This window comes from Sciurus vulgaris (genome assembly GCF_902686455.1).
Source record: "Sciurus vulgaris genome assembly, chromosome: 3".
Taxonomy (NCBI): domain Eukaryota; kingdom Metazoa; phylum Chordata; class Mammalia; order Rodentia; family Sciuridae; genus Sciurus; species Sciurus vulgaris.
The window spans coordinates 149262534-149285699 of record NC_136463.1 but is presented as its reverse complement, the minus strand read 5'-3'; the positions used below and the strand labels follow the sequence as shown (position 1 = coordinate 149285699).

Genomic DNA, 23166 nt, shown 5'->3' with positions numbered 1-23166 from the left:
CAGAGTAATTAAAAACAAAAAACGTAAATGAAATTGCTTTGGAAAAGTACCATGGCTTGCTAAAATAAGGCAAGCGTAAAGATTTTCAGAAGTTTTTGTGATCATATTCCTACAATATTCACAAACATATAGGTATGAAAATTTTATTAGAAGGATTTTAGAGTTCTCTGGGTGTGTTTTTAGAGAAAATATGCAGCCAACTAGACTTAGAGGAAAATATTATCTCCCTCCACATTCACAGATGCTCCAGTCCCTACATAAAACGTGCAGTGTTTGCATGCCACCTACGTACGCTCTCCCTTACACTTAGAATCATCTCTAGATTACTTATAATGTCTACATTGCAAATGTTATGTACTAGTAATTAAACTGTATTGCTTAGTGAATAATGAGAAGGAAAATAAAAGTCTATACATATGTAGTTGCCCAAATATTTTCCATCTACTGTTGGTAGGATCCATGGATGTATAACGTGTGTTTATGGGGGGCCAACTCTAAGGAAGATATGTGAGACATTAAAGGATATGCTTTATATAAATCCTACCAAACAAAATAAGATTTACAGAAGGCATTTATGTGTCTTGTTTTTATTATTCATTGTACACAAATGGGATACACTTTTCATTTCTCTGGTTGTACATGAAATAGAGTCATACCATCTGTGTAGTCATTCATGTACGTAGGGTAATGATGTTTGTCTCACTCTATTATCTTTCCTTCCCCCACCCACAACCCCTCATTTCCTTCTACACAATCATCCTTCCTCCATTCTTTGCTTACCCCCTCCCTCCTCCCATAATGTATCATTATCCACTTATTAGACAAAACATTTTGCCTTTGATATTTTGAGATTGGCTTATCTCACTTAGCATGATATTCTCTAACCTCATTCATGTACTGCAAATGCCATAATTTTATTCTTCTTTATGGCTGAGTAATATTCCATTGTGTATATATACCATAGTTTCTTTATCCATTCATCTGTTGAGGGGCATCTAGATTGGTTCTGCAATCTGGCTATTGTGAATTGAGCTGCTATAAACATTGATGTGGCTGTAGTATGCTGATTTTAAGTTCTTTGGATGTAGGCCAGGGAGTGGGATAGTGGGTCAAATGATGGTTCTATTCCGAGTTTTCTGAGGAATCTCCATAGTGCTTTTCAGAGTAACTGCACCAGTTTGCAATCCCACCAGCAATGTATGAGTGTACTTTCCTCCCCACATCTTCACCAATACTTATTGTTGCTTGTATTCTTGATAATATCCAGTCTAATTGGGGTGGGATGAAATCTTAGAGTAGTTTTGATTTGTGTTTCTCTTATTACTAGAAATGTTGAACATTTTACCATGTATCTGTTGATTGATTGTAAGTCTTCTGTGAAGTGTCTGCTCAGTTTCTTAGCCCATTAATTGATTGGGTTATTTGTACTTTTGGTGTAAAGAATTATTGTATTCTTTGTGTAAAGAATTAATATTAGATTAATATTAAAGAATTAATATTGTCAAAATGGCCATACTACCAAAAGCACTATACAAATTCAATGCAATTCCAATTAAAATCCCAATGGCATACCTCATAGAAGTAGAGAAAGCAATCATGAAATTCATTTGGAAGAATAAGAGACCCAAAATAGACAAAGCAATCATTAGCAGGAAGAGTGAAGCAGAAGGTATCACAGTACCGACCTTCAACTATACCACAGAGCAATAGTAACAAAATGTTGTGGTATTGGCACCAAAATAGACAGGAAGATCAGTGGTACAGAATAGAAGACACAGAGACAAACCCGCATAACTACAGTTATCTCATACTAGACAAAGGTGCCAAAAACATACAATGGAGAAAAGATAGCCTCTACAAGAAATGGTGCTGGGAAAACTGGAAATCCATATGCAGCAAAATGAAATTAAAACTGCTATCTCTCACCCTGCACAACTCAAAGTGGATCAAGGATCTAGGAATTAGACCAGATACCCAGCACCAAATAGAAGAAAAAGTAGACCCAAATCTTCATCATGTTGATTTAGGACTAGACTTCCTTAACAAGATTCCCAAAGCATAAGAAATAAAAGCAGGAATCAAATGGGATAGATTAAAACTAAAAAGCTTTTTCTCAGTAAAGGAAACAATCAATAATGTGAAGCAAGAGCTTACAGGGTGGGAGAAAATCTTTACCACATGCACTTCAGATAGAGCACTAATCTCCAGAATTTGTGTGTATGTCTTAAAGGTCTTCAATGTCTCTTTTATTATAATTTTATTCCAGCTAGGAAATTACTCAGGTATCTTGTACATACACCCCCCTATACTATAGACTGTATTGTAACTGAAGAACAGACACTTTAGTCCTCATGGGAAGGGAAGTAGGAATGAGGGGGAAGGGCAAAGAAGATAATGGCCAAAGAGCAAAGACAAAACCGTGGAAGCTGATGTGTTTTTAAGTGAAGTGGAAGGTCCCTTTAGAGGGACAGGCTAAAGATTAAGGTGAGAGAAGGTGATTGATGGAGGGAACGATGTCAAAAGCAATTTGGGGAATAGACAGAACCCTGAGTAAGAAAGAAGGGAGTATGTATGAGTAAGGAACAGATGGCAGTAGGGAGACTCAAAAGCCATGAGAGGTCAGGCCCTGTGTCCTCCATCAAATGGACGCTTTAGGTTGCATAGTAACCTGCTATAAGTTAGAGGGTAGTTAGGAAGGAGTCAGATTTGGAATAATTATTAGGAGAAATAAGTAAGGAAAGTGGTCAAGTATAAATGGAATGATGGGTTGTTGGTTTTAGAGGCCAATGATATTTCTTTAATATTTCAAAACCTTTACTCAAGTTATAGGAAGAAACAAATGTATAATTACTTGTATATTACACTCGTAGGGGACTTAGAATCCTTTCCTTGGTATAACATTTTATATTCAGTTCTTTTGGGTAGGGACATTTTTGAAAAACCGAGTCACCTAATATGGTTGTTAAGGGTAAAAAAAAGAACAATTAATACAATCTAGGAAAAAGTATGGTGCCCTCAGAAATCTATGAAAAAAAGATCTGAGCAGAGAAATGCTATCACTGGAAACGTAGTCTCAGGCTAGACTATAACCGACTGCAACCTAAACACAGGAGTTAACCTACCTAGAGGAAGAAGTAACCTGAAGCAGCAATTAAGTTGGTCTTCTTGGAGCAAAGCCAAGGACGGAGTCATTCTAGGCTCCCTTTTGCATGGCTTGTCATGGTGGCTGGGGCTCTGCTAGCTAGCAGCACTACAAGTGATAGTAATGGCAGGTTGTTCTACTTATATATAAAGAATTCAAACTCATTGTTCCTAAACTGGTTTATTTCTAATGACTTTATATTTAAAAGTAAGATTAGCAGTCACTTGATGGCAAAAGTATTTATATTTGTCCAGAACAATGAATTATTAGAAATATAAGTCATCAAAGTAAAATGTCTAGATACACCAGAATATTAATATGCATGGGTATTTTCTACTTGATAAACACTGTGCTTGGCAGGGAATAACCCAGAAGCTTTCTCCATGAAGGCTGAAGGATGAACTGTTGCTGTGGCACTTGGACTTGGTTTTTAAATCAAAACAGACCCATCAAGCTTCTGCTCCAGATCAGCTCATCCTAATTCTGACTTCTGTCTCACTATATATGGAACTTTTGTGTTCTAGATGAACCTGAATACTCAGAGTACATTGTAGACATTTGGCTTTAAGGGTTCAGCCTCTCTTTCCTTAACTCATTAATCTAACCGAATGGGCTCTGATCCAAGTAGGGCAATTGAAGTCAGAGATATATGGTTTATCCTAATATACTTGAACTGGTAGATGAATTGAACACTGAACTCTAGACCTGTGTTATGATTTGGATGGAGGTGTCCACCAAAAGCTCACATGTGAGACAATGCAGGAAGGTTCAGAGGAGAAATGATTGGGTTGTAAGAGTCTTAACCCAATCAGTTAATTAATCCTTGATGGGATTAATTGAAGTGGTAGGGTGTGACTGGAGGAGGTGGGGATTGGAGTGTGGTTATGGGGTATATATTTTGTATCTGGAGAGTGGAGTCTCTGCTTCCCTATCACCATGATGTGAACTTCTTTCCTCTGCCACCTTTTCCTGCCATGCTGTTTAGCCTCATCTTGAGCCCTGAGGAATGGAGCCAGCCCTCTACGGAATAAGACTTCTGGAACCTTCAAATAAACTTTTCTTCCTCTGCAATTGTTCTGGTCATATCTTTCAGTTACAACAGTGAAAAAAGCTGACTAAAACAATCTATTTCTTTGAGAAGGGCGTGGGAAGGAAGGAAGCATCACATCATTCATTCTCTCTAATTTCCTACATATGAGACTAAGCAGGGATATCCAGGTTATGTAGCATTTCTATCTTGGAGTGAAGATGACTAGCAAAGAAAATGTGAGTGTCCCTCTTGTATAACAGGTGCTAACAGTGGTTTTCTGTCTCAGTTCCCTTCCAGGATTGCTAACGTATCTGTCAACCTCAGGGACCTCCTCTGTCCTGTCTTCAGCCCTCTTAGAATAATACTTCTCATCAGTTCCTACTGCCCTTCCATTCTGTTCCTGTTCTCCAGGGGTCCAAAATTATTGTATCAGAAGTGGGTACTTAATTTGACTTAATTGACTGGGGAGAAAACCCTCCCACAGGGAGACCCATCGATAAATGCCATGATCTTATGGGTGCTTTTTGTTATAGTGATCCTCGTGCTTGGTACTCAAAACCAGATTGATGCTGCCTCATCTTTCCTGAGGTCTCAAGTAGAAACTGGCAAAACAATATTTTTAAGAAAAATTGCCCATATGCATCACTACTTTATTATTTTTTTTAAAGAAGTCTTTGGAACAGGTGGATACCTTCTACTTGTTGTCCCTGTGTTCTGTTTCCTTCAGGGTCCAACCTCGTGTGCTTTCCAAGTGACCAATAGCTTGTAAGTCAATTTATTTGTGAAAATATGAGAGGCCCTCTCTTTATTCAGGCAGCTTGGACCTTCTTTCAGATGATGAAGAAATCATCTTTGTTTTCTAGCCTGGATCCATCATGCACTTGGGAATTCCAACCATAGGACCCATCGATTCCACTTCTTGGTATTTATCCAAAAGAATTAAAGTCAGCATACTGTAGTGATAGTTTAAGCCTTTTGTGCTGCAGCACAATTTACAGTAGCCAAGTTATGGAATCAGCATTGATGTCTGTCAACAGACAAGTAGATAAAAAATTTTTGGTATCTATATACAATAAAATTTTATTCAGCCATAAAAAAGAACAAAATTGTGTTGATTGTAGGAAAACAGATGGAACTGGAGAACATTATGTGAAGTGAGATAAGCTAAACTTATAAAGTCAAGGGTTGTATGTTTTCCCTTGTATGTGGAAACTAGAGAGAAAAAAGGGGAAAAAAAGGGACCTCCTGAAAATAGAAGGGAGACCAGAGGAATAGAGGTTGGAGATGTGGGTGCAGGGAGGAAGGTACAGGGGAATAAAACAGATTAAATTATGCTATGTATATGTACAAATGTATCACAGTGAATCCCACTATTATGTGTAATTATAATGCACCAATGAAAAGTGAATAAAATCATTATTTTTTATTACCCCCCACCTAAAAGAAAATTCTCAGGAATTCCAGGTCAGGCCAAGAATGATGAGTCTAAATCATTGAGCAGTTTTTAGGATAGTGGGTTTATCCGTTAGGAATTTTTTTCATCTGGACATAACATAAACACAGTCATAGTGACTTCGCCAGACAGGAATTTCTTTGCCTCTAAGTAGCGGGAAGCCTAAATACAGGTGGTTTCAGGGATCAGCTAATTATCACTGCTCCCAGTTTCTGCTCTGCCATCTTCAGTGTGTGACCATCATTCCACAAGGGCAAGGGAGGAGCAAAAGGATGCTGGGACTGTCCTTTATTTACCTGGAAAGTAGTATTTTCCTTCAGTTCCCACCTGGTGGACTTCTACTGACATCTTACTGGTTGGAACCACATGACATGCCACCTTAACTGCTAGGGATTCTGAAGAGGTGATTATTTTTAACTGGGCACATTGTTGCCTTGAACAGAATTGGAGTTTTGTTGGCAAGGAAGATGTTGGATGATTAGGCAGTGAGCTCTCTACCTGTAAGAGTTACCTGCCATCTCTCAAATCCAGCATTAAGCATTTGCCTAAGTGCCTTCTAAATAGTGGCATCTTGGTTATACATCTATGTGGGGTGGAGGTGTTTGCTTTCCCAGTTTGTCTAGGAGAGGAGATGATACTGTCCATGGGTTATGCCTTTCCTTTCTTAAGAATATTGACTGTTTCATGGCCTTTCACAGTAAAGAATCTTTGACTTCTAATGTGCTAAATGCAAATGCCATGAGAAGACCTTCCTCACGAAGTTCTTTGGCTTATCCATATGGTGAAACCAAAAGGCCCAAGGACAACCACGGACCGAAATACCTCTAACCTCCTCAATTTGGTCCACTTTCCATTTCTTTCATGCTTGAAAGAGCAAAGATTTTCTTCTTAGAACCATTCCTTTGGGCTCAGAATCTTTTTTCCTTTTCTTCTTTTAGTGTAACTTAATTTACTCTGTCTGCTTTATTCCAACTCTGGGTTAAAATATATTTCTAATCTTTTTTCCTAGGAAAACAAATGAGATACCTGCAACTTGAAGAACTAGTGTCACTATACACTTTTTGATGTACCTATAAAACTTCAAATATTCTCCTGTATACATTTTCTAGTTTTATCTCTTCCGCTGGGCCCTTAATACAGAGCTTCAACCCAATATGATGTGAACAACTTATAGAATATGATTCCCTTGCCTTCAGGGTTCTGGAGCAGAGCCTGAGGCAGCCAGGACATCCTTGGCAGTCATCTTAAGTATAAGCCTCTCTGCCATTGACTATCAGTGAGCTGAAAATATTACCATTTCCTGTGCCATGAGGGTAGAAAGCTTGGGAAATCCTGCCTTCAGATCTATACGTTGGGTCCCTGTCCTTTCTATCTTTCTCCCATACAGAAACATAAACACTTTCTGTTTTCTTATCTTGGTTTGAGGTCTACCATATTTGGCCTTATGTAAAAGATTGTCCTAGAAGATAACTTCATAGTTTCACATCCATTTAATTCCCCCCATCTCTCTCTCTCTCTCTCTCTCTCTCTCTCTCTCTCTCTCTCTCTCTCTCTCTCTCTCTCTTTTCCCCCAGGTTCTGAGGATTGAATCCAGGGCAAGCACTTTACCACTGAGCTACAACCCCGGCCCTCCATTCCATCTTGAATTCTGTTATGTTATCCCAGTTTTGCTCTTCTTTTCCTTTTAATAGGGATTTTATAGATGGAAGCTCACCCCCATCTCCTTTCTTATAAATTAGTTCCTTGTTGAAGCAGCAGCAAGTGTACCTTTGTTCTTTGCAGTATTGTCTTTTGGCAACATTGATCACCTTGGCCAACACCCAAAATGCCACCTCTTTCCAACCTCCCACCCTGACCACTTTTCACAATAAATGCAAATGTAAAATTCAGGGTAATAATCTGCTGGGAGGTAGTCATTAAGAATAGTGTTCATTAATATTCATTCCCCTTTATCTTTTTTTCTATTTATTTTAGAGCATGTGTTAGTCTTGGAGCTAAGAAAAGACAGGTTATAATTAAGTTAAAATTTTTTTCTTATTTTTTCCAGATGAGAATTCTCCAGCCAACTTCTGGGATTCTAAAAACAGGGGTGTGACTGGAACACAAAAAGGACAAATCGTGTGGAGAATTGAGCCTGGGCCCTACTTCATGGAACGTAAGTAACTGAGTGTGAAATATCAGTTTAGTATTGGGTATTGCATAAATATGTGCTTAAGTCTGTAGAATCTTTACTGAATTTTTGAAAAAATTTTGTTTATTATTTACATATTTGTGTCATAAAACTCCACAGTGGAAAATAAATGGTTTTAGAAAATGCTCATTAGAGAATGTTCACATATTTTGAAAAACAAAAGTGTTAGGTATTTGTACATACGCAGACACACAAACATATACATGTATATATACATTAATGTATGCATATATAAATCTATATAATACATGTATATTTACATACCTTATGGAATATGTGGTATAAAATTTTGTGTGATTATTTTAATACTTTATAAATTCTTATATATCCCTGAATCTACATTTGTAATTAATGTTTAATTATATTAAATTTGGATGCGGAAAGGATAATTAAGATTTTTGTTAATTAAAGAATTTTATTTGTTTTTAGAATACTTCATTATTATTTTTGCCAGCAGCAGAACAACCTGGATCCTGGTCTTTGCCAAGTGTTGATAAGATAGTCTGGGGACACTGCCATTGAGGAACTTGCTAACATAGCTACCATGAAATCAGAAAGTGACTGCAGATAATGTAACCATTGCCCAGTTAATTCAATGTTATATTTATTTATAAATACAAATTCTTATATATTTACACAAGTATCTCACCCCTTTTTAATTCTGGGTGAAATGGGGGTGTTTATATTTGCTACTAGCATTACTAAGAACATACTAAATATTCTATACGTTTTTATGGAATAGAAAGAAGATGAATAAATAGATGATTTACTAGTTGGTTTGTGTTAACATCTACATCTAGAGAATTTATTTTTCTTTAATGTAGGAAAAACTGAACTTTAAAAAATTTTTTCTGAGTTGTTGAGTTCTGTGTAAGAATTAAGATTTCTCTATGCAAGAGATTTAATATACAACAGAGAGGGTGTCAATACTAGTAATTAGGGATAGAACTTACTAAACCTTAAAATATAAGGTATAATTTGATTAAAAGGAAATTTGCTGCATGTATATCTTTATTGATGCATCTAAAACTTAGGTTATAAAAGTTATTTAAAAAGTTTAATTTATCTTACTTCAAATTGGCATTAAAGGTACAAGATAATTTCTTCCATTATTCTTGCTGGTTGGTCAGCATTCCAGAACTTTCTCTAATCCTGCTTCTGCCCCCTAAGGAATGTCTTCGTAGTCCAATGCTCTCGCTAGCTTTTCTCTTAAATGGAGTGAACTTTTTAAGGAGACTACTCATGACATAAGAGGAGGTGGGGAGTGGGTAGGTGGGGGAGCAGATAAGTACAGCATAATCCCAGCTAACAGCAGAGTGTCTAGGATAAAGTATGGGAACATTGGACAAGGGTTGTTTCTGGGAGGAGGAGTTACAGGAGATTTATTATTCTTGTCTATTCCTACTTTACTTTCCAACATTGGCTTTAATTGGCACTAAGTGGTAAGGAAAATAAGTCAGAATGTGGGAAAAATGGAACAGGAAATTGCTGGTTTTACTTTTAATGTGATTCCTTCTTTGAAAGGACCCCAGAGTTTAAGAGGCTGATTAGGTGAAAAATATCACCAACCGAATGCCAGGAAAAAAGTAAAACCACATTTTCGTTTGCTTCAAAATGCTGTAGACTGCTTGCCATGATTACCTGTTGCCAGAGGGTGCAGATTTATATTTCACAGCCCAGGAACACCTGGGACAAAGCCAGTATCACATACTGCTGTGATTTGGAACATTATGTGAAGAAAAAAAAAAAAAAAACCTACAGAGTATACCATTTGCTGTGATTGATTTTCTTTCTCCCCCCAAAAATGCTAGATTCATAATGTCCTGGCTGATTAAGCTGTACTAAACAGTAAACATAACAAATATAAATTTACTATATAGCAAATATAATAATCAGTAAGTATAGTAAATATTTATCTTGACATATGTTTTTTTCTACATCTTGTTCTGTTATTCAATAGAAATGAACTTGACATTGAAGCTAGGAATTGAGAAGGAAGAGAAGAGTAAGGTCCTCAGGCCCATTTTGTTTTCTCTTCAATTTAACATTTCCAGACCTTAGTTATTCACACATAAAAATTAAAAGCATTGCATAGCAGATTATAAGCCTAGAAATATTCAGTAATGTTTTGAAGGATAAAGGTAGTTTAAGTGTGGGATAGTGAACAGAAATTTCAGAAAGATTCTGCTTTAAATAAGCCTATCTTCATAGGATCAAAATGAGGTCTTCCTGACATACCTCCCTCTCTTTGCAGTGAAAAAAAAAAAAAAAAAAAAATCATGTAGTTTCTACCAGTGCTTAGCAGTAAAGTTCATGTTTTTTAGATGTCAGTTTTTAAACCCAGAGTCTGGTAGAGCAATCCTAAGGGAGCTTCATAGCATGATGAATTTTTGAGCTGATGGAGTGGAGCTTAAAAAAATGGGAGGATGTTCATACAGCTTCTGAAATTCTAACTATTGTCAACCTCTGACCTTAAAAACTTATGGTATTTTAAAACGTTCCTTTGATCTTCAGAAAGAAAATTAGTTATTTTTAGCTCATTGGAAGGCCAATCAAAGTAAAGCCCTCTGAATATTGATCTGTCCAGGTTCCTGAACAAACTTGGATTTGAGCACTGTTTAGAGTACTTCTGAGTGACAGATGGCTCTGGTTTGTTTAATCAGCCCTCACAGGAGGTAGGTGGCCCAGGCTTCTATTATTAGGGCTCTTCTTAAGTGAACTAAGGAAAAAGGCAGGTTTAATTTGGGGGAGATGACCATCCTAAGCATTAGAGGAAGGGAGTTCGCTTCCTCCAAAGAGTGTCAGATAGTCCTCAATGAGCTTAGGAATAGATCATCTGTGCAATCAGTACACTTTCTTGAGTTTGGAAGTTTTAAGAAGTTTCAAAAGTTGTCCTGGCAAGCCAAGATGTCTATTTTATTCCATGTATTCTTTCATAAACTATGGCCATTCATGCATTCATATCAACTTTTTCTCTTGTTCTCTTTCCTTCTATTCATTCATCCATTCTTTCCCCATCCATCATGAAATATTTATTGAGTGCCAACTTTACACCAGGCACTATTTTAACTACTCAGTAATCTGGATTGATGAGCAAATTTAGAGGTAGTAAACTTGATTCATATTATTCTGTGACTATTATTATTTTTTAAAATATGCTGTAAATTTTTTTTTTAGCTGTTGATGGACATTTATTTATTTATTTATTTATTTATTTATTTATTTATTTATACACAGTGCTGAGAATCGAACTCAGTGCCTCACCCATGCCAGGCAAGTGCTCTACCACTGAGTCACAAATCCAGCCCCTTACTTTATGATTATTAAGGATAAAAACAAAACAAAAATTTGTAGAAGCTATGTAGCATTTTCCCATATTTATGTGCCTCAGCCTTGAGGAGGGAATATAGGTTTAGGAAGCAGTCGTAGAAATCCAAGTAGCATGTGAGAGAGTCTCATCTCTGAGTATCAGCGCTCAGGACGGCATGTTCTCAAAATAGACTCATCCCGAGATGGCTCTTTTCTGGGAGAGAGGGCATGACCTCAGCCTCTTGTTTTTACTCTAAGAGCCCCGACTCTAAATGCTACCTCCCGGAGTCCCTTCCCACTGATGTCAGGAGGGCCTTCTTGGCCTTTGGGTTGAGATTTGGTGGTTTTCATTGTATATCCTCATATTTAATGTTTGGGGATAGTTCTCTAATACTGTCGATTTCTGCCACAGCCACAATGATGTTGTTCATCTATTATTTTCCTGCGCTGTAGCCAAGGAAATCCTGCCCGTTTCAGGCTGGGCTGTACATGTCCTTATTAAAGAGAGGACAACTTGCAGAAATGCAGAAATGGAAGTGTGCACGCCCCGGGGAATGTGGGCAAATTTTCTCAAAAGTGTGCCAATTCAGATGTGTCTACTCTTTCTCTGGTTGTGGCCCCTGAATAAAAAGGCTCTGAATAGGAACTATGATCTTAAGAGTTTCATAAAAGCACTCAAAACAGTGATTAAAATCATATATTCGAATAAATCTCAATTAGCCTGATTTTTTAGATTATTTTAGTAAAACAAAAAGAATTGAAGGAAGAAGGGTGTTTATGTCCTTTCCATCTTTATGGTTCAACTTTATGTTCAACTTCTAGAAACTTGTACAAATCCAGACTTTCTAAATAAGGACGAGCTGTTAACTACTGCCTAAGATCAGGCTACGAACCTGATCCCAGTCTTTGAGGCAAAACCATTTCATGCAGGGAGTGACCTGTAGACCATTTTTCAGGGAAGGCTCAAGATGTAATCATGTATAAATGCCTCCTCAGCTTAACATAACTGAGTAGGGTTGCCTTAAAAAAATAATTTTTGAATAGGTAATATATAAGAAGAATATAATATTAAAAAGATACAAAAAGTGAAAGTAAATCTCTTTCCAGATTTGTGCCCCAGTAATTAGTTTCCCCACCCTGAAGGCAACCAGCTACTAGTTTCATGTTATCCGTTAGTTCATATGTAAAATCAGAAATATATTCTTCATTTAAGCAGATGGTAGGATAGTGGCTTTAAATCACAATATCAGAATCCACAGTTATAGAAACCCCTTTACTTGAGAACACATTTAAGTTCCTAAACACTCTCTGCAGTCCCTGCCTCCTCCCAGCACTCCTGACACCCCCTGTGGTGGGGATGTGGTAGCCCTCCTGTTGCCCTGGAGATGTTTTATTTGTATTTATAAAAGTTCAAAGGTTAAAAATTTGGGGCTGGGGATATAGCTCAGTTGGTAGAGTGCTTGCCTCATATGCATGAGTCTCTGAGTTCAATCCCCAGTACCACCAAAAAAAAAAAAAAAAAAATCAAATTTTTAGGGTGGGGATATAGCTCAGTTGGTGCTTGCCTATCATCGCACAAGGCCCTGGGTTCAATCCCCAGCACCACCAAAAAAAAAAAGAAAAGAAAAGAAAAGAAAGGGGCATTTAAATTATTTAAATTGAGGGTACCAAATATTAGTTTTAGTAACACTATTGCCAAAATATCCTGAAGATTGTTGAAAGAGGCCATATTTCCATAATTATCTTCAGCATTCAGAAGGGGCCCCAGAAGGGAAGATGTCAGTTGGGCCAGATTCTCTGAGGCCAGAACTGGTTCAGTCACCAGCAGGTTCTGACAGGCCAGTATGGAAAGCTTTACCCTTCTCCTAGCTTGCTGCCCTCCTAGACAACATGCTTTTCATATGAGGATTATTCGGAAAAAAATATCTTTTTTTTTTTTTTGTTGTTGTTGTTGTTTTTAATAACTTTTGGGATTTCCCCCCTGTAACTTGAGGCCAGTAGGAGGAGATATCATCAGGCTATCAGGAATCATTTAGGAGGATGGGATCTCGCATTGCTCCTTGGTCTATGTCCTCCATCTCCCCTGCTAGTGGACATGCTGTCCCTTTGGGCACTGGGTCCCTCCCTAACTGGATGCTCAGTCCTCATGCCTGAATTTGCTTCTGTCTGCCCTCGAATGTATTTCTTTGGAATAGCTTTTTATTTTATTTTATTTTAAAATTTTTCCTCTTGCAGTTAAAGGTTATACATTGTGACTGGAAGCCTAGATATCAACTTCTCTTTCTCACCCTTTTGCATAGTGACCGCTTCCTGTAACTAACATGATCAAATACAGTAATCAAAAAGTCATTCTCTCCCTTACTCAGAGGGGAAGTTGTTTAGGTAACCATGTAACAATTTTTTTGAGTGATCTCCTAAAATACTAAATAACATTTGAAGATGAAAAGCCCCCTTCAGTATGGAACATTCCTATGCCCTAAAGAGCAGAATCCTCACCTGTGTCCTGCTGAGGGAGCCTGCTGGCTTCCATTCAGGAGCAGACAACTCATTTGTCCAGAGCTGTGGTGACCATCCTGTGTGTGTGTGGTTTTGACTGATGATCTGTGGAAATTCCTTAGCTTTGCACTTCTGTAACACACTCTGCAGGGTTTTGGTGATCATGTCCACAAAATCTACTTTCGTGCAATTCAGAATATGTTTATCTCATAGTTTCATGGATTCTGATTTGTCATGTGGATTGGAGTTTTTGTTACACTAAGAAATAAAATAATGACTGACATTGGTTAGTTAGCATAACTGTCCTGGTCATTAATACCCTCCAAGAGAAGTAAGCAGTTGCTTTTCTTTGGTCTCAGTCTGTTGCCTAATTGACTATTAAAACCTTAGATAAAGAGCAGATAACATCCACGAACCTGAGAGGGAGTTAGGGGGAGATATATTATAAAAATGCACTTCTCTCTATTGAAAAGTGTCATGCTTACTCACTATTTGATTTATGAGGTGCTACTGCAGGTAGATTCACAGACCGTGGGTTCACTTGCATTTACAGTGTGATACTAATTAGCTCGTGCCACAGAATCCATGCTACGGAGCTTTGTGCTGCTTCGACAGTCCTAGTGCAAGTGGCTTTAGTTTGTTCTCACAGAACATGTGCTGTGGATCATGGAAGAAAACAAGTGGAGAGTGGGGTTTGCTCGGCTCCGTGCTGTTATGGTATCTCAATAATCAAGATCTTGGTTAGTGTCAGAAAAGTCATTTGAAGGAGGGTTCTTGGGAGGGAGAGTCACAGTAAAGCTAGAATTCTTGCTGTTCCTCACGTTCAGCACCATCACTGCCACCTCCCTGCCTCTGCACGCCTCACTCCTAGCTCTCTACTCCCATTTTTCTCATTCATAGTACCTATTTGTTGTATGACATCATTCTGACTCCACCGTGTCTTCCTCCTCTTCTCCCTGGTCTCTGTTCTCTTCCTTTTTAGTGTTTGTTTGCTGTATTATGTCATGCCTGGGTCTGTCATCTCAGTAGCTGTGCTATAAACAGCTGCTGACCAGAGTCCTTTCCTGGACTGGTCTGACATAGTGCTGGGCATGTGTTTTGGTGGGGACATAGTAAAGCATCTTTTGGTTGATGATGCTAATTGAATTGTGAATTAATTACCAGATTGAGGTTAATGCATATAATAGAAAGACTCAATATTTACCTCATGATGGAACTTTTCTTGAAATTGAATATTTGGTTGTTGATAAGAAGAACGTGGTGTTATAAATTCCTGGAAGAGGATTTTTCTTTAATTATTTTATCTTTCTCTTAAATAAGCTAACCAAATTCTGAGTAAGAAGCCTTTGGGTACTTTCTGGAAAGTCAGTGAAGATTAACTTCCTTGGGGAAATATAGAGAGTAGCTCCACTTTCATGATCCTAGTGACTCAGTTGAAAGAGGAATTCTCTATTGTAGCTCAGGACTCTCCCTCTAGAGCTTGGCCACTGGCATCACTAGCTATACAGAATGACCCCTGGGGAAAAATGCTTCTGGCTGTGGCACTTCAGAGACCTCGATGCTCTGTATGGAGAGAAATTCTGGTGATTCTAGATTTTATATTTGACACATTTTTGTCTTCTTGCTCATTGATATTGTAATTACTTTCCAACTACAATTGGTATTTATAATGCTTTTTGTCAAGCTTAAATTAACAGAACAATGCCATGTAGTGTATGTGTATATATGTATACACACACACAGAGTATATATGTATACTACACACATATGTGTGTAGTTCTCAAATTTGATCTCTCTCTATTGTCAGCATTAAAATCATTTGGAAAATTAAAATAATATAGGTTCCCACAGAGTCTACTATGGTACACATTTGTACTTTCTGAACTTTTTTCTCTATTTTCATTGACAGTGACAATCTGACTGTGTTGTGGAGGTTGGGAGATTGGGCAGATTGGGTTTGAATCCCCACTGTCATGTCTTGTCTGACCTGTAGCAAACCTCAATTCCTCACCTATAATATGGAGACAGGAATTTTCTGCCTCCCAAGCATGATGTAAAGGTCAAATAATAGCATGAACATGAGGTTAATGCTGTCTGGCAAATTGTGGAGCATCTTAATAAATGTAACTAGCCTTTTCTTGTATCTACAGTCTTTGGGTACATGGTTTTTATGCAGTGTTTTTCTGATATGTTTGAGCTATTCTTAGAATGTTTCAGAAGAGCATATAAAATCAAGCAGGAATTGTTATAATCTAGTATAATCTGTTGTCTCTGATTGGAAAAGAAGGGATTGTTCCCAGAGTCGAGAGTGGGATCGCCTGAGAGGGGAATGGAATGGAGGGTTTCCTCAGTGGGTTCCTACATGACTTGTTTCATTGTTTAAATTAGTGTCCCCTTCCCCCTTGCTTTGCAGCGGAGATAAAAATCTGTTTTAAATACTACCATGGCATTAGTGGAGCCCTGCGAGCCACGACCCCCTGCATCACCGTGAAGAACCCAGCTGTGATGGTGAGTGCCCCTCACTGGTGGCTTCCTCATGAGGTCCATGCAGGGATACAATTTCTATTTTTGCCTCTGCAGCCCTGACAGGGTTACTAGAAACAATGAAAAAGGAAATGCATAACAGCGTGGGCACTGGTTTAGAAAAGGAAATAGCTTACAAGGCTGGCATATCTGAATCTATAATTCAAATCAGTGGGAAAATATGCTGTGTACTGTCAACTCTTCAGGGAACCCTCTCACGGGGCAGTGGTGAGCGTCCCATCATGAAAGGTCTGAAATTTGGTTGGAGTGGTTGGTTGGTAGGAAATGGTGGCTTTGCATCTTAGGTGAATTGATTTACATGAATTCAGGGAGTGAAAGAGAAAAAGTGATCATTTAAATAGTGTGTGATTCTACCTGCCAATCAACCCGAGGAGCTTTTGCCCCAAAGAGAGTGTGAGATAGGAGTTCTAAATGGGCTGTTTTCTCCAAACGTCTTAGTGCTGGATCCTACTCAATGCTGAGTTGGAGTCTAGTGCCCAAAAATACTGTTTATATATTTTTAGAAAACATGGCCACTTGATGGAAGCCAACTTCTTTATCAGGCCCTCAACTGAAGAAACAGATCTCTAATTTACTTTTGGAGGAAACAGGTTGTGTTGGATGTGTAAAACAAGCACGTCTGCTCTTGGTATGGCACTTTCCTAAGGATTACTTTTCACAACTTAGTGATTTTTTCACTCAATAGACTAACTTCAAAACTATAGCATTCTTATAATGAATGGAATTGTCCATTTTATATGGACAATTGGATTATGGTTTGGGGTGATTCTTAGGGCCCAAGATATGTAAAATGTTGCAGTTTTTATTAGTCATTAATAAAAGCCAGATCATGAATATAAGAAAACAATGTTGACTTTTGTACTGTAGAATCTTTACAAAATTGTGTCTGGGTGTCCATGTATACATACATTTACAGATGGTTGCACTTTTGGAAATAGACAAGTGATCAAATGGAGTTCCTGAAATTCAGAAAGTAATCTCTACAGATGGCATTCTGAAATTGTCCTGACCCACCATGCACTGTCTTAGATAGTATCTGTGCCTCTGAATCAAGTAGTCTTTTCCTTTTACTTATATCCACTGGGTACCTGCTAAGTGCCAAGCACTAGGGATAGAATGATAGAAGCAACTCAGCTGTGGCTCTTATTGATCAACTGAAGGACAGCAACATCAATCAAATTACATTGTATTTATTTGAGTGATAATTCTTTAAGGAAAAATATATTAGTAGCAAGGCTTCTCTGAAGAAGATGGGATGAGAGACAGTCTAAAGGGTGAATAGAAGTTATGGATGATGAAGAGCATTTCAGGCTGAGGGAACAATGTGTGAAAATACTTCAACACTTAGAGGAGGGGAAATAGGAAAAGGAAAGACAGTGGTGGAATTAATCTGAAATAATTTTTCTATGTACTTACATTAATACACCATAGTGAATCCCACCATCTTGTACATCTGTAAGAATGGGGTACTAACTAGGGTAAGATGCATTCCATGCTTGTATAATTATATCAAAATGAATTTTATTGTCATTATAACTAAAAAGAACCAACAAAAAATTAGTACAGTTGAGCCAGGCACAGTGGCACAAGCCTGTAATTCCAGTGGCTCAGGCGGCTGAGATAGGAGGATCACGGGTTCAAAGCCAGCCTCAGCAAAACTGAGTTACTAAGCAACTCAGTGAGATCCAGTCTCTAAATAAAAGACAAAATAGACCTGAGGATGTTGCTTAGTGATTGAGTGCCCTTGATTTCAATCCTCAGTACCCCCCCAATAATAATACAATTGAAAATAAATAAATAAATAAAATCATATTTGAGTCCCCATTGTAGTAAACTTAGTGTAGAATATAAAAAAATAGCCCACATTACTATATACGACTTCAGAGATCACAAAAGAATAACAATTTTTGACTACAGAATCTGCCATGTCAAAGAGGAAGCTCTGGAATGGACTTTGCTCTAGTTAATATTCTCAAAGGAAAAGTTACAAAACTAGTAGAGTGGGCAGTTTATAATAAAACCTTTGAAAATTCATTACATATGAAATTAGACAATAACTAGTAATGCTAATAAGCATTTTCTGGATTCAGAATTTTTTAGACATGAGTAATTTTAATGCCCAGATATCACTGAAGGCAGTGGGAGTTTATAGTCTGCTGAACATTAATTTTATTCCATTGATTTTGCATTTAGATCACTTTGTCAAAGCCTGTAGATAGTTTGGAGATAATTAATTTGCTTCAAACAGATTTTAGATCATTTTAAGAGCCTTGTAGATACAGCACTGGCAATCAAAAATAAGATTTTGGTTCAAAGACTGATTAGTAGAATTGTTGGTCAATAGATTTCTGACTAAGCTTGAAACACTTGGGTCTGTATCCAAAATTGCAATGTTGTCTCATAGAGAAACCTCATTTGGGGAATCAACACCATACTTCTATAGCAGTATGATGGTCCCTTAGGTATGTGACATATATTAATTATTATGACTGATTAACAACACTGATATTCAAACAGCTTACTTAATATGATCATATACCATGACCAGATGCTAAGAATAGAACTGGAAGAAATAACTCCCTAGGGATGGAAATGAGCTGGCATCCTAATCATATGGTCTCCTTTCTCACAATGAATCAAGGATTTAAAAAACTTTTGTCTTGGCTGTCATTGGTATTTTGATGCTATTGTCATTGGAGAATACTCAGTCATATGTGTTTTAGACCCTTAGAACAGGAAATCCTTTGGCTGAAGGGCCGGATTAAGACCACCATCACTCATTACCTCTACCACATATTTTCTCAACACTTGGTTGACAGTGCTGCTTCTGGTTTCCTGGAATGATTCTATGTAATGAGTTTATTTTAAAACTTTTCTAAACACCAAGTAAAAATGTGTTCATTACCACTAATGTCCCTGTATTAATGTTTGGTCTTTCCTGGCTTTATTAGAATGAATGATAAATTGAATTCTTTGAGTAGTATTCCAGATGAGCATTTTGCCAGAGAGATCAGGTGGGACTCTATTTTTCTACAAATTCTTTAAGAATTGTTCCAGAGTAGCCTATTGCCAGATGGTGAAGCACATTTTTAAAATGAGAATTAGAGGACATTTTCTTTTGTTTCTATTAGTTTCTTATAATATTTAACTGGTTTTAAATGAAGATAGGCTATGAATCTTTTCAAGTAACTCACTTAGCACCGGTACCTAGAGTAAATTAGAGGTGTCATGTTCTTGGAGTGCCCATTTGATTGAACAGTGTGGTCCATTTGAAGTGAGGCCCTGGTTTTTCAGGTCTGCCTGTACCCAGGCATAGAAGAGGGGCAGTTGCTGCATGTCTTGTTTCAGTGGTGGTCTGCATTATCTCCCCCCAGTCTAGAGTCATGTGTTGTGACAGCAGGATGCAGTAGTCACCACGGTCAGTTGTCTGGCCAGCTTGCTCTGCCTCTACCCCAGTTAATCTGGGAGTGATAAGTCAAATGAACACAAACAATATAGTAAACCACACATATTTGCTGAGCACCAAACCTCTGATCATCAAGGATTTGGTTCTATAGATGGAATGAAATAAAGATGCCTGGGTGGTACCCTGGTATGTTGCAGATGCATGCGAAACAACCAGGAAGCAATTAAGAATCACCCAGAAGAGTCTCAATAATGTATAAGAATTACAGAGAAGACTGTAAAAATATTCATTTTGAAATTTTAAAGGTATTCGGAATTTCTTTTGGAATTTCTCAACTTTGCTTGGATTAGTGATGGTTTTTAATCCCTCAATGATGCATGATTTCTTTACAGGAATATGGGAAGTTCAGCAAAGATAAGATAGTGTTAAAATCAGCACTGGACAGTAATTAAGGTGGTAGAAGCAGATTTTAATAAGGAACTAGAGCAATAGAGAAAAGAGACCTTAATATAGAATTGGCGCAATTCCAAAAACAACAGAGGAAAGTGAGGATTTATAACCAAGGAGCAGAGTGGGGGATGTGGGGTCAGTGGAAGAAAAGTTACTAAAAGGGTTAATAAAGGATAGAGTGATTCTTGCTAAACTGAATAACAGAATTCTTGCTGAAGTCAGGCCAGAATGTTCAGATATTACCTGGGGAAGGGGAAGATGAAGAATTTGGTCTGATATTAAAAGTAATCATATGCAAAGGATGAGGATTCACCCTATACTGAGAGCACCATTTTGGCTAAAACTCAACTCTACACAAAGGAAAAGGGAAGCCCAAGATCAGTTCTAGTTGAGCAGAGGGCTCAACAGAGCTTGACTAAAGTTTGGTCAAGAAAAGAATCTCGGTCAGAGGTTTTAATCCAGACTTCAGAATTAAAGTGTAATTTCCACTGTCCAGTGATTCAGAACATATTCTCCTTTACTCTGTCTCTTCTAGTACTATGGACTTCTTTTTCAGAGTATCACAAAGGTCTTCCAGTGTACCAGAATGTACATAAATTGAGAGAGGCCTAAATCTGCAACATGGCCTAAAAATGACGGTTTCACATGAGATATAGTTTACTTGAAGGATTTTAGGAAAAATATATCAGTACAGTAGCACCACAAATTGCTATTATTGCTAATTATAATGCCATGTACCATGTACCTACAGCACAGTAGAATAAAAGCTTAGAAAGGAGATAGGACATCCCTGTGGAAACTCAAATATATTTCAAGAGAGGATGACTAATACCTATGGATGAGTCTGATATAAATCAACTATTTAGTTTATTCTAGGTTTTCATAATAAGTCTGAAGGAATTTGATGATTGGCGTTTAACTTAAGGAAATAAATTTTAAATAGTAATGTTGATAGTAATGTAAGTGCATTTAGTACATGTCAACTATATTATCATTTAAGGATATAAGGTAGGTTGATTCACATTCATAAAGAATTTCAAAACTCATTTTGATTTGAGGATAAAGATTATATTTAAATATGAATCTTTGTCTTACCTTCAAGAATCTACATTTTTTTTTTATTCCAAGATTTGGAAATTTACAGACATACTACAATGTGTTTTGATACAAAAATCATTGTATTTTCAAATATATGCAGTTCTCTGGGAAGATAAGGTAGCATGATACCTGTGTGACACTTCAAATACTAGTTATTTTTCTCTTCAGATGGGGGCAGAGGGCATGGAAGGAGGCGCTTCAGGAAATCTGCATTCTCGGAAGCTGGTCAGCTTTACCTTGTCAGGTAAGAATGTTTTTAAGTGTGGCATCCATTTAAGAGTGTCTGATTTCAAAAATAGGGATAGTTCCTTCTTTCTCCAGTCTCTCATAAATAATACGTGAACTTGTTTTGGAATTTTTTGGTCATACTTCTAGGAATTCAGTTACATCTCTTACTTTGACAAAATTACATCATTAATATAAGTTCTGAAATTATTTCTTCTCTCAAGTTTTCTAATGATAAAAGTAGTTACTAAAGCTGTAATACGACATACTAATTCCATCAAGGAGCTTTGATTATTTTGAATAATTGTGCTTCCTTTGGTTAGAAAAAGGAAAAATTTTAAGCTTAGGAGAAAAATAGTCAAGGTATACTTCTTTCTATGCAGGAATACACATAAAAGTTGAAAAGTGGATAAGACAATCTTTTATTTGTTTTCTTGTTAGTTAAATATTCTAATTGCCTGTGTGTTTATCATACAGTTGATACACTGCTCTTCTTTCTGAGTCATGAGTTTGGATCCTTTTGCAGTTGTGCCTTTGATTTAGTTAAAACCAGCCATTAAAAAAAATAAAGAATAGAATAATATCAGAGTTTACTTTGAATTTTTTGTTTTGCCAAAACATCAGTTAATACAAACCGTAAATTTTCGCACAAAAAATGTGTGCGTACTGTGCTGCAATGTAGAAATGGTGAAATGTATTTCACACATAGGTCATCGTCAGAGAAATTTGAAAGCCACAGATTTTAGAAAATGAATTGGCAATCATAAAGTCAAGGATGCTCTAAGATCAGTGTTTGAATTGAACTGAAACAGATGACTGTATGACAATGAAGTCTAACAGATGTCTGTCACTGTAAGATGTTTTGTTTCATTTCTCTGTGATGTAGTGTTTCTGAAATTTATATTAGACCCACTTTTCCTGACTGCAAAAAATGTCGTGAATGAGAATAGATGGTCTCAAAAGTGAGATCTTAGAATCAGGTATTTCCACAAGGCAGAGTTGTCACATATGACAGAAGCATGCACATCTGTTCATTGATGGCCCGTGTCCCTCCCAGTGGCTACCTTTGCTTTTCATGGTCCTTCTCCCCTCCTGAGAGGCTACGTTATGTGAAAGCCTTTTTTTTTTTTTTTTTTTGCTGTAGTTCTCTGGTGAATCTCAGAGGTTTGTACACTGGCAGCTTATGGTTCAAATTTGGCCACTACCTATAGTTTTCTTTTTCTTTTTAACTGAGAATTGAACCCAGGGGCTCTTTATCACTACACCATATCCCAGCCCTTTTCGGTTTTTATTTTTTTATTTTTTATTTTTTTTGAGACAGAACCTTGCTAAGTTGCTGAGGCTGACCTTGAACTTGTGATTTGCCTGCCTCAACCTACTAAATACATTTTGTTTGGAACCCTTAGAATTTAAACAACATCTAGGTTTTTAGAAGGACACCTAAAATCTGGTTGTACTACTCTTCTATCCCTGTATCTCTTTGTTTCCTGAAAACATCTTGGTGGTTTAGATTTTCATAGTCCTGAGAGGCTGTAGGTACTGAAATTTCCTGGTTATAGTAGTGAACAATTAGCCAACCCCAATAGCTCAGGAAATTTAAAGTTTGAATATACCATGGTTTATTTCATACAACATGAAATTTTGCTATTGTTTATTAGTTTAGAGTTATTGCCCCATGCTTTCAATTGAACTATATCATTCTAAATATAACAATCATATAGTGATTTTAACTCCAGGGGGGATGCTATTAACTCACCATGAGAGAATGATCATCTGGAAGGTAAAATTCCTAGAGCATTTTCCTGAAAAGTAGAAAAATAAA

At 37.2% G+C, this 23166-nt stretch overlaps 1 protein-coding gene across 3 annotated transcripts in view; it reads left to right on the top strand.

The window, feature by feature from the left end:
- Window positions 1-23166, top strand: part of HECW2 (HECT, C2 and WW domain containing E3 ubiquitin protein ligase 2) — a 390019-nt gene that overhangs the window by 247290 nt on the left and 119563 nt on the right. For all 3 annotated transcript variants that reach the window (XM_079132566.1, XM_079132567.1, XM_079132568.1), the window contains 3 exons: window positions 7673-7780; window positions 16035-16129; window positions 21288-21363. In XM_079132566.1, coding sequence (XP_078988692.1) covers window positions 7673-7780; window positions 16035-16129; window positions 21288-21363 — 279 coding nt within the window. The remainder of the gene's footprint in view (window positions 1-7672; window positions 7781-16034; window positions 16130-21287; window positions 21364-23166) is intronic.